This window comes from Cylas formicarius, unplaced genomic scaffold, assembly GCF_029955315.1.
Source record: "Cylas formicarius isolate icCylForm1 unplaced genomic scaffold, icCylForm1.1 PGA_scaffold_6__28_contigs__length_40554024, whole genome shotgun sequence".
NCBI classification, from domain to species: Eukaryota; Metazoa; Arthropoda; class Insecta; order Coleoptera; family Brentidae; genus Cylas; species Cylas formicarius.
Genome location: NW_026844347.1, coordinates 7,943,488 through 7,955,270, shown reverse-complemented (window position 1 = coordinate 7,955,270; position 11,783 = coordinate 7,943,488). Strand labels below are relative to the sequence as shown.

Genomic DNA, 11,783 nt, shown 5'->3' with positions numbered 1-11,783 from the left:
TAGACTCTACATAAAGACAAAGATGTAAGATTCACCGCTAATATATAGGGCCATCAGACGCATGAAGTAGGATTATAAAACTCAAAAACAGCAGAGGATTTTTAAAAAAGAAGAGTCAGAGAAGGATTCTATTTAATGTTATTTAATCTGTATGCGGAAAGACCTTTTGTGGAGGCGGTCTATGAGTATCTGATGGGTTAAAGTATTCCGATAAATAATATACACTACGCAAGTGACATCGCCGACGATATGAAGACCCTACCAAACGCTGTCAATGAGGGAAGTCAACAGAGGTCTAAGGATTAATATCAGTAGAACGAAATTTATTGTTATTTCTCGAGATCTCTTGCCAAACGTATAATCTCACTTTAGACCAAGGTTCAGAATGATAAAGAGCTATTATGTTTAGTCGGTTCTCCTAGAAACGTGGACGCTTCAGACTATCAATCGCGTTGAAGCAACGAGGTTGTGCTTGGGATGGCCGGACTCGAGGATAACTTTTCGAAGATATTAAAAAATGAAAGTTAAGGTAGGAACCTAAGACACATTGTGCGTGGGGGTCATGATTTTCAGGGCTTAATACTGCAGGGTAGGGTCGAAAGAAGAAAGCGATGCATTGGAAGGAAGAAACTGTCTTCGTTCCGGAATATCCGCCAGTGGATAGGAATAGAATAATATGACGAGAGTACGACTACTCAGGAATCTGCATGGCGGCATGGAAGAAGAAGAATCATCTGAATATACTGATTAAAATGTTAACTTATTTTACTTATTTCGTTGCTGCTATAACGTTGGTATGTAGGCCTTTATAAAAATAATAAAATACAAAATATACTATCAGTTTCGAGTATATCCTATTGCACTTCCTATTTTACTGCTTTGTTAAAAAATATTCAAGGAAAAGTGTCTTGTACTTAAACTACTCAATAAGTGTATTACTAAATTTTTAAATGTTATAATAATTTTATCATTTTGCTTGATACCGGTAAATTCGACATTGAAATTTACCATGTAGCTCCAACCCGGTCTAGAAAACAATCTACAGTACCTACCTTTAATGAAGTCCACTGCCATTTCGAGGCCGTAAGTATCTTTGTCACAATCGTCCAGAATATGCGCACCGAGGGTTATGTTTGACAGCAACGGCTCCGGAGATGTATTCAACTGGTCCAAGGTGAACAGCATTGCTTCCAGAGCCTGGATACCACCCTGCGGCATTACAGGACCGCAGGTTATACTGTCTTCACGTTCGTGCACCATCATTAATCCGCCTATGATTAAATCGCCTTCCACAATAGCTTCTTTTTTTACGGGCCAGGGAATTTCCTGCGAAAGATAAACATAGCACTAACGTGGCGAATGCGAACCGATTAACGGTGCTTTCGGACTAAGTGAATCAAGCTGGGTCTATAGACGGAACCGAGGAAAACAAAACTTGCTTTATTGACTAAGGGGTGCTTCGTTGCCGCGTTGCAGGACGGGATTCGCAAAATTATAAAATCATTTTTTATCAGCGTTTATTTGTTTTACTTATTCTGTTCTGTTCAATTAATCTAAATTAACATAGTAGAAATAATGGTATGTTGTTGGTATAAAAAAACATTTCCGGCAACTGGTTAAATAATAATGAAAGATGGTTTGAATGTGATTATTATTTGTCAAGGACGTCGAAAGGTTTTAAGCATAGCATGCGATACGTTTGCAATTCATTATCAGCAAAAACGCAGTTAAGAAAATTATACAAAAACCCAAAAAATTTGAAACAAGCAAAATTCAAAAACTTAGTGCCCTTGAACTTCAAGACATTTTTCGCATAGGAAAAGCAACTGTCTATGGCTTGTTTTTCTTATTGAATTGTGATTTAAATTTTCTTTGCTTGAAATTGCAGTGTTATACACCAGATTTTCTATTGTATAAAAAATAAAAAAATCAAGCAGCACAAGATCAGGGAATCGAGGAGGCCAAAGAAAAGCATTACTGTTAGCTATAAACTGGTCGTTTAAGACTGCAGAAAACCATCGATTAAGTCCATTATGAAGTCGAGTCACCCTGTTGATAGAATTGGTTTCTGCGATTGGCTAATGGCGAATTATCTCAACAGACCTTTACATAACTTTCTTCTAAAATTGGTAATTCAGATTTTCTTGAAAATAATGTTGGGCCAGCGAAATTAACATTAGATTTTTTAAAAATTCTCTTAATACATGGTTAAGTAAACTGACACAATGCAACTTTTGGAAATTTACTTTGATACACCAATACACTCGATTCCAATACCGTTTGTCTTACCGATATTGTTGGATATATAACAAAATATTCCAAAATGACTATTTCAATATTTTTATTATAAACAACAAATTTATTTCGCTACATCTTCGTTTTAAACAGATGTTTTATTTACGATATCTAGCATCTCAAAGTTATTTCAATGGAGGCTAAACCTATGAGTTTATGAAAACTAACGCTTTACTCCGATTTACCAGAAAATACATACGTACATAAAAAAATACATGTAGACATTGCATCGTATCTATAGGGCTTGAAGAACAAAAACGCAAATTAATTACAGAATCATAATGACGCCGACGTGGGTGCTGCAATTCTGCACTGCTTTTCCAGACATTAACTCCTTTTGACATATTTTGAGAAAATACCGCCGTAAAATTGCCGAATCCAGACATCGACGACCTGTCAGCGGCCATGTTGTTTGTTGAAAGCCGCAAGGTCCTATGGGTCAACGTCAGAATTTGTCATTAGAGCTGCTGCCATTGGTTAAAAACGAAAATTTAAATCCCGCACATGCGCACGTTGAACGAACCTTCTCAAAAAATTTTTACATAGTTGCTTCATGAGTTTCTGTACTGTCAGCATAGGCAGCGCCACAACATGAAATTAAGGGTATGTATGAGAAGTTATCAATAAACAAAAATCTTGTTGAAAAAATGTAAGTTTTCTAGTTAACTTCTTTTTCTATGGTTCTTAATTTCTGAGTTAGGAAACTTTATTTCGGGCACCTTGTACAGTAGGAGAGTATAATTAATAGCCCCTTGATTTTTACTAAGGATGTCAAGGCAGCAACGTATCATGCGCCATTGTCTGCATTTTCTTGTTTCTCCTGAAAAAATGAAAACAAATTTTTCTTTTGGTGTAGCGGCAAGGGGATGGTAACTAAGTTACCAAAATTCTAGTGTCTGTTCGTGAAGCGAATAAACTGCCGCCGTGAAACGACGTCACGTACGCATCGTAAGTAAAGATACCGGAGCGAAAAGGAAATCCGGGGGCAATCACAGACCTTTCGTTCTAAATCTCTCGATACAGTTAAACTGTGACGCATTTACTAACTTTTGTTTTTTGCTTAACCCGTTAGCTCCCTAAGAAAAATTGGCTTCAAATTTTACTTTACTTAACTGTTCAATTTATATGATAAAAAATGTAAAAAATATCAAACTCGAACAATGGCGAGTATTTTTTACAGACCAAAAAACACGCAAGTCCACTTACTGGCACTTAAGGCAGCAAGTTTAGTGCAATTATTTTATTCTAAAACTAAACTTTGACATAAAGCTACTACTCTTTGATTCTAATTATTGAAAACAGAAGCTATATTAAATTAAGTTCATCAGTTGATTAGTCCTGATTAGGCGATTCGGGAATGGCAAAACTTTCACCAAGAACTTCCATTTTATTAGTGGCGGTCAGTTATTTCTGTATTCGTTTGTTAATTCCCTAGGGGATCCTTTTTCGATTTCTTTTATTTGATTTAGATTTTCACTATAAACCATGCCTTGACTATAATGAAATTTTTCTTCTTTTTTAATATTTTCTTTGTTATTGTCATTGTTATTTAGTTGTTCTCGATCTGTGAATATTTTAGTGACAGATTCCTAAAGTAAATAGCATTAGTCCTACTAATATTTATTTGTCACCTTTCAATCAATTTACATACATACATACATACAACATATTTACATTACTGTCTACAGCTTAATGGGAATGAAGGTAATAATAGTATTTTTTTACTCCTAGTTGTTTTTCTCACTTCCATAGAGCTGCGCATTTTTGAACTGCATGGTTTAACACTAGCCGATTCATTTAAAAGTGCTAGTTTTATTTCATCTGACTGCAAGATCAAGTTCTGACATGACTCAAATTCACATCTACCTAGTTCTGGCAAAACCTTTCGTTTTCATGACAGTGGGTCAAGTTACTTATTTTTGCGATTGTAAAATATACACGAATGTCATAACTTTTGATGTCAACTTGAGTCAATTTATCTATTTTTACTATTGCAAATGATCGCATGCAGCACCACCACATTAGATCTTAATTTGCTATAAATGAATAACTCATTCATGCTAAAAACCATACTCATTTTTTCGATTGCAAGTTTCTATTCCAAAAACAAAAGGTAAGTAACAAACTTGTTTTTCCTTTGGAACAAATGAATTTTATAAATTTACCAGCTATACTAAATAATTTTTATTATGGATAGCAAAAGTCCTGTCTGGCATTCAACTTTTAATTGTCAGTAAAAAAGGCAAAAGACATACTAAGTAAGGTTAGAAATATGAACCAGTTAAAATTAGTAACTAATAGATCTTTTCATGAACAATGATTACATATAGAAGTTATTTCGTAAATCAACTTTTTTCAATTGTACCGGTGACCTTGTTTCACAGTAAAGATAGAAGAAATGTTTAATTCAAAAGTGTTATAATTTATTTATTTATTATTAGCCACGTTACATCATTTTACGAGGAAAAGAATCAGAAAGAACAAAACTGCAATCAATCGATCGGCATGCAATCTTCGCGTTTCTGGAAGATACAATGTGCAGACAATGTGATGTGTAACAAAAAAATAACAGCAACGTAAGGGGGAGGGAGTAGTAATGTTGTTGAAGCAATTTAGTCATTAAATAATCTCCAGTAACCCATTTTTCAGCATATCTTTCTAAAATTGCTTATTTAAAGAATGTACTTTTTCTCCAAGATTGCTAACTTATTTTCCACGACTATAACATACGTAGAAGGAATAAAATAGACTATTTGATGAAAGTAGTTTTCGAAAACATCAAGCTTGATGATAGTTTTCAGTAAAGACCATTTCATTTTTGAGGTGGGCAATTATTAATTTTTTTAATTTTCCCGAGGGTGCTTTTATTCCAGAAAACCATTCTTACCTGTTTAACATTTAACCAACTTTCGCCTAGATAGTATATATATTATATAACTATGGTTAAAATAATGTTTTTTTCAAAAAACATATTTAAAATCCACAAATTTGGCCTCCTAGCGGTCAATTTCGGAATAATAAGAGTAATTTCGAGCAGTTTCTCGTGCCCAATATACTTAATACAAATATTTTTCAAATTTGTGGGATCATTCCTGTCCATAACACCTTTGTCTCTACATAGACACTCTGTATATATGTAATAAAAATATATCACGACTCACAAAATGAAAAGAAATGGATAAACATGGCTCCCCGAACGCGCCATCACGGCAGGAACAGACATTAATCAAAAAGTTGAGTATTTATCTTCCACTTTGCTCGGCAGACTTATATTAATCAAGACGGATAAGTTTGTCTGTTATTTCAAATCTTTTTTCGTAATGGCCATTTTTTTTTGCGGAGCTTCCATCGAGTCACTGATTGTTTTGCGGCCAGATCGTGTGTTCTTGTCTGCGAGACAAATCTGGAAAAAAAATGAGGCACGGCGTTGTGAAACAAATGTTTTAATTTAATATTTCGTCGACATGTGTTCCACGTTTTCGCATATCTTATAATTTATCCATTAACTTTTCCTGCCGACGGTTATTAATTTTAACTAGTTTATAGATCTGAGAACAAAATGTATTGAGGCAATTTTGAATTACTAGAAATTTTCTACAAATAATTCATTTACAGAGTGCCTAAAAACAAATTCAAAAAACTTAAGGAAGTGATTCCTTATTTGAAATAAAGTTCAATTTCTTATATACACGTTATACGTTGGGTTGGGCGAAAAATAATGTATTAATATTTTAATGAATGTAAGGGAATGAATTGCCCCTTTACCTCATTACCCCTTTTTTCCGATATAAAAAAATACCATCTATTTCACAGATGTTCATTAGATCATGGTGAATTTCTATGTACTGGCTCTCAATAAACCTTACAATTCTACAAAAAATGTAAATCCAAAGTTGGGTCATTTGAGCTTAAAAATATTAAATATCTAATAACATAAGGAAATAACAGTTAAAGATAAATAACAAAAATAAATTACTAAATGTTTAATACATTTACTGCCAGTTGGTTAAATATGTATTTGTTCAAATTAAATAACAGGAAAAGTATTACAAAAAACACCCACCCAAATTTTTTTTTATTGTAGCACAGAAAAGCTTAAACCAAAAAAAAATTAAACAAATAATACAAAATTTCCATATTAATCTAAAATTGGAGAATTTAAATTAAAATCCGCTCGTCATATGCTAATTAACAATTCTAAAACAGTTCGAACTTTTCATTTAGAATTAATAGGATCATCCTAAGACGAATCATAACTAACTCTATTCGAAACGAACTAAAACAAAGAATTTGAGCCCGGAATCAGCTCTGAATAAGCCAAAATAATTGCGATGCTAATATGCACGTGTGAATCGTCCCAGGATGGTCCTAAAATAAAATCGTGTTTCATGTAGTGTCGTTTTTATTTTAAAAAATCTTTAAAAAAAGTAAACGAAAGGCATTAACAAGAAAGTAACGCATGAAATAGCGATATCATACAGCCCCGAATCATGTCGATATTTGAAAAATTGCTTGAGCGGTAGACAAAAATTTATCTTACTAATGAGCGACATTTTAATATGGTATGTTTGGCCAATATTTAATCTTGTATCGCTGTTTAGCGTATTCATTACGGACCAGTCTGTATAATACATCAAATTCACACTCCATCACGAGATAGCCCTATTATACTATTATATATTATATTTTTTTCGAGGAAAGCATATTTCCTTGCTATCTTAGAGTAAGTGCCATAGTAATAATTATAGTTTATATTTAACATTATCTGCTAATTTTAAATAGCCACATCAACAAACTAAATACAATAAACATCAAATTTCGGTTAACTGCAAATGGCCCCGTTTGTTTTGGTTAATTTTCGTGGCATCAAATTGCGTAGTTATAACGGCCTATATTTTCCCAAACCGTAGCGGTTAAATTCGCGAGCAACTGCCGATGATCTATTTCGTTTAACGATAACGAACAAACCAAACCTCAAAAAGGGCCCCCGAAAATCACAATTCTTCAACCTGTTATAACGCACGCGCAAAGGAAAAGGCGTTCTTTAGATTTTCACTTGTTAGTACATGGTAAAATAAAAATTTCTTTCCTTTTTAAACTTAAAATGAACTAGCAACAAAAACAATAACGCGTTATGATATAATCTTATTTTTATGTAACCTAAACAATGTTAATTACAAATTTCTCTTTATTAACTTGCCTCACGAAATTGCAGCAGGCCATTACTACATCAACTGCAAAATCTAATGATACGTTTGAAACTCAAAAAGCATACTTCTCAATTCGTCTAGCACTTGATAAGAGCACTCCAATTAAAACAGATGATTCAGTCTTCCAATTGCTCTCTAAAGGTTTTCCGATGGGAATTGTCATTATTTTGCATCTTATAATAAAATTTATCATATTTTTTAATTAAAATATTGAGATCCGTTTTCTGAAATTTTAATTATCCTAATATGTTTGTCCTCGATTGCTCTGATACAGTTGGGAAAGTAAGCATGTTTTTGAAAACCTTTAGCAATTGCGTTTCTTTCCTTCAAATTACATTGCATGTTTCTTTCAATATTATCCAAAACTGAACCAAAGAATTATTTAAAATCTTATAAGCTTGTTAATAAAAATTGAACATTCTCAATGTCAGTTGTCATATCTAACAACAAATGTAGATTGCAATTGATCCAAACTAATTGTTGTTACTTACGTTTTACATTTTTATTGAAAAAAGATAAATCCAAAACTTTACCGGCACTCAGGTTATTCGATAAAACTTCATTTAACGTTGCGAAAATACTCAACGCGGACATATCATTCGAAACTTCTAATAATTTGGCTAAACATTTCGGAAACATTAACCGTAGAAATACAATTTCCTCAAAGTCCGAATGTGTCTCATATACGTATATCGGGAAAACTAGTAGAAAGTTTGATACTCGAATTAACTACTATCGTCGCTTTGACTATTCTTGTTAATATCAAAGGGATTCAGCTAGATTTGCTTAATAACTAAGACCGCGAAGGCACGAAATGCTAAATTGTAAAACGCTTATTGTGTATGCTATAGAATTAAATAAACAGTTCAGTAAGCGTAGGAATTGATAGAGACATTCCGCGGCTAACTCTACAAAGTTATAAAATCAAAAATTCATAACAGCCTCACAAAATATATTGGGCGGCCTGTGAGGCCCACTAGTTACAGGTCAACTATTATTTAACCTTAGAAAGTATGTTTTCGCATTTTATTATTAAATAATTATAAATTACTAATTATTAGAAATTATGAATAAAATGATATTCCTTCCCGTTCCAGACGTTGTCATAAGTTATATTACAATATGGGTTGAATCATTATTTAGACGCTATTGATTTTCAGGTTGTATACCACGATAGGGCTCCGAAAAAGTATAATTATGTCCTAACATTCAACAGGACAAATATTGTTGACCCGTCTTTTTAGGTGTAGATGGGATGTATTGCATAAATTGTATTTACCACGGAGACAAAGATAGCAAAACATAACAAACCGCAAATCGTAAAATCTATATTAGCACACAGGAAGGCATTGAGACGGAGAATATTCCGGAGCTTTACCTGCATTATCCATATATCAGAATCTACTTTTTCTCCGCTTAGAAACTGTTTTTTTTCCATCTGGCTTTTTCCTTTCTGTGAGCTTATGTTTGAAAAACCAATTTATCCCAAAAACTTATTAGTTCACCACATTAATCACACATTAGAGGAATAAGGAAAACATCCATTCAGAATTTTTAGTATCTACCATGGTTATTGCCGCCTATATTCGAAATTAGATATTTTTTTCAAAAAGGGAAAAAATACAACATGAACCATCCTGTTCTACGTAGAATCTAAAAATGTTACTCTAGTCTGGGCTCAAACCGGAAGTGCACTTCACAGCTCGAAAAATTCTGCAACTGTTTAAAAGTGCCACTTTCATGTGTCATCCGATATTGGTATTATCTAGTAACGATATTCACTGATTTTAGCGCTTTCCTTTTCCCATATTCAAGTATTTTTAGTTAGGTTTCTAAGTTGTTTCACTCCTTCTCACTTGGTTACAGTTCGAAACATGAAAAACGAAAAAAAAAAATAGAACGAACTGATCTAAGTATGCTTTTTATTTATTAATAAGAAATCAATAAATAGACGAAAAGCAAAAATATCACAATTTTAATTAACGTAGTAATTATTTAACTGAAGGAATAAAAACTAAACAATAATGCAAGGAAGAGAATGGATAGAAATAGTAATAGAATTTGACCAATCCATTAAATTGACAGAATTTAATCAAATAATTTTATAATACGTTTCAGGTATCAGAATATACGTTTTGCGCGAATTTACGCGTCAAATTTGGTCACTTGTTAATGGGGATTTCATTTATATTATTTTTATCGATTTATTATATTTATCGATTTCACATCAAATTAACCATATCCAACTTTACAATTTTACATTTTTCTAAACATTCTTTTTTATTTCAAGATTTCAAATCTTAATATAGTAATTTAATAAATAATAATAAATAAAATTAATAAAACGTGGCAGTGAAAATCGCATATGTGTATGTACGAAAAGCCTACGACAGTTGTTAGATTATATATTCCTAAAGATGAGTAACGCCTATCCAAATTCACCGTCACTCATTTTTCAGAGTAAAGGTAACCATAAATTTAAAACAAAATCGCCCCCGTCTCGTTACACCTTTTCCTTATTTCGCGTCTTCATCATTGTATCTTGCTTTTACTCTAAAATGGACAGCAACGGATTTTTACTTTGACGTTATAATAAATATGTCTCATTAAATACTACAACCGCTCAAAAACTCGAAAATTTCCTACAATGTATATTTTACCCTTCCTAAAACTGAAGCGTTCTCGTTTTGAGCACCTTAAAACTTAATTTTCTAATTTTTTTTTTGCAATTACAATGTAGATCATGTTTTAATATAATATTTTGTTCTTAATTTGTTTTTTTTAAGAAGGTGTTTAGCTTAGTTTTCTAAAATAGAACAATGACCGCCATATAAAAGCACCCCAGATTTGCTTTTCAAAAACTTATAGTTTTGTATTGAATTTTAAGTAATATTGTAAATTTTTAATAAAACTTACCTATGTACACCGTGTGCCAAATAAAACGATTCACTATACGATCTGGAAACCCATAGGAGATACGAAAAAAAGTTTCGCACAAAAGTTTCTTGGACTTTACTGAAGATTTAAAATATTATAATTTAGTTGATACAGAGTGTCCCAAAAGTGATTCCTTGACATCATTTTTGTTATTTCAAATGGTAATGGTAAAATAGAGGTCACTTTCTTAGTAAATTCCTATTCGAATTTTGCATAACTTAGGCAGAAATTGAAGTTATGTGTTTTTTTTTTTTCATATTCTGATTGCCCCATATAAAATTGTGTTATGACGCTACTCATCCAGGTATTGCAACGAAAATGTAACCACAGACTAAGAAGATAATGCACTACTTAATCAGTTTGACAAATGCGCCTCTGCTTATACAGGGTGTCCCAAATAGGTGGTGCCGTTTCGGCAAATTCAGTTAACGAAATCTCAAGATTTTCAAATGGAGCACCCTATATTTTTATTCAGATATCAATTCCAGGACAAAAAATAAGGGAAATTTGTAATTTATCTTATATTAAAATATTATTTATTTTTTTGAGATATTCGAGGTTTAACATAACATAAATTCTTGTTGAATTTAAAGCTGTTCACATTAGGTCACTTGTTGGCAATATTAGGCATTTTTTAAATAGCGAATACATGATATAATAATAATAATAAAGATATAATACAAATTTAATAAAACTTCAGAATTCATATTTAAAGAAACATTTAATAGTTAATAGCTAATTATATAGCTTAAACAAATTTGAAAAAAAGTTAATTAAAAGGGTTCGTTAATTCGGTCCATAAAGTTTAGTGAAAAATGTTCCTGTTAAAATGGTAGTTCCATCTGGCATCAAAACAACATAGAAATATCAAAACATTTAAAAATGTCGTTAGCTATGACATCACAATCTCGAAATATATATGGTGTTTCATTTAAAATAATTTAAATAATAAAATAAAGTTGATGTCGGGGGCACACTTTTGGGACACTCTGTTTCAACAAAATTATAATATTTTAAGTCTTCAGGAGAGTCCAAAAAACTTTTGTACGAAAGTTTTCTTCGTATCTTCTATGATAGTATGGTGGATCGTCCTATTTGGCACACGGTGTACTTTCATGACTATTGCTCTTGCAATCCTTGTAAGGGGTGTTTTTTTCGATGTATAGAACTTTAAGTTGCAATAAAACAACGATGGATTATTCGATTGACATGAATTTTATTTATCCGAAAGATAATCTTAAATTTTAAATATGATTTCTGGCATATGACCGCCACGGCTGGAGCGGATGTAGTCCAATCTAGACGTCCAATTTTCGATTACTTTTTCCAACATTTGTGGCC

The 11,783-nt window shown here is 32.3% G+C and overlaps 2 protein-coding genes across 2 annotated transcripts in view; both read right to left on the bottom strand.

Annotated features, from left to right (window-relative positions):
- Positions 1 to 1,112, bottom strand: part of LOC132702882 (metabotropic glutamate receptor 2-like) — a 410,472-nt gene extending 409,360 nt beyond the window's left edge. Inside the window, exon 1 of the mRNA XM_060671733.1 lies at positions 1,053 to 1,112. Coding sequence (XP_060527716.1) covers positions 1,053 to 1,074 — 22 coding nt within the window. The 5' untranslated portion in view covers positions 1,075 to 1,112. The remainder of the gene's footprint in view (positions 1 to 1,052) is intronic.
- Positions 1,113 to 1,127: 15 nt separating this feature from the next.
- The window catches only part of LOC132704210 (uncharacterized), a 74,355-nt gene continuing 63,699 nt past the window's right edge, over positions 1,128 to 11,783 (bottom strand). The window contains exons 5-6 of the mRNA XM_060674100.1: positions 1,181 to 1,326; positions 1,128 to 1,146 (exon numbers count right to left, since the gene is read on the bottom strand). Of these exons, the coding sequence (XP_060530083.1) occupies positions 1,128 to 1,146; positions 1,181 to 1,326 (165 nt within the window). The remainder of the gene's footprint in view (positions 1,147 to 1,180; positions 1,327 to 11,783) is intronic.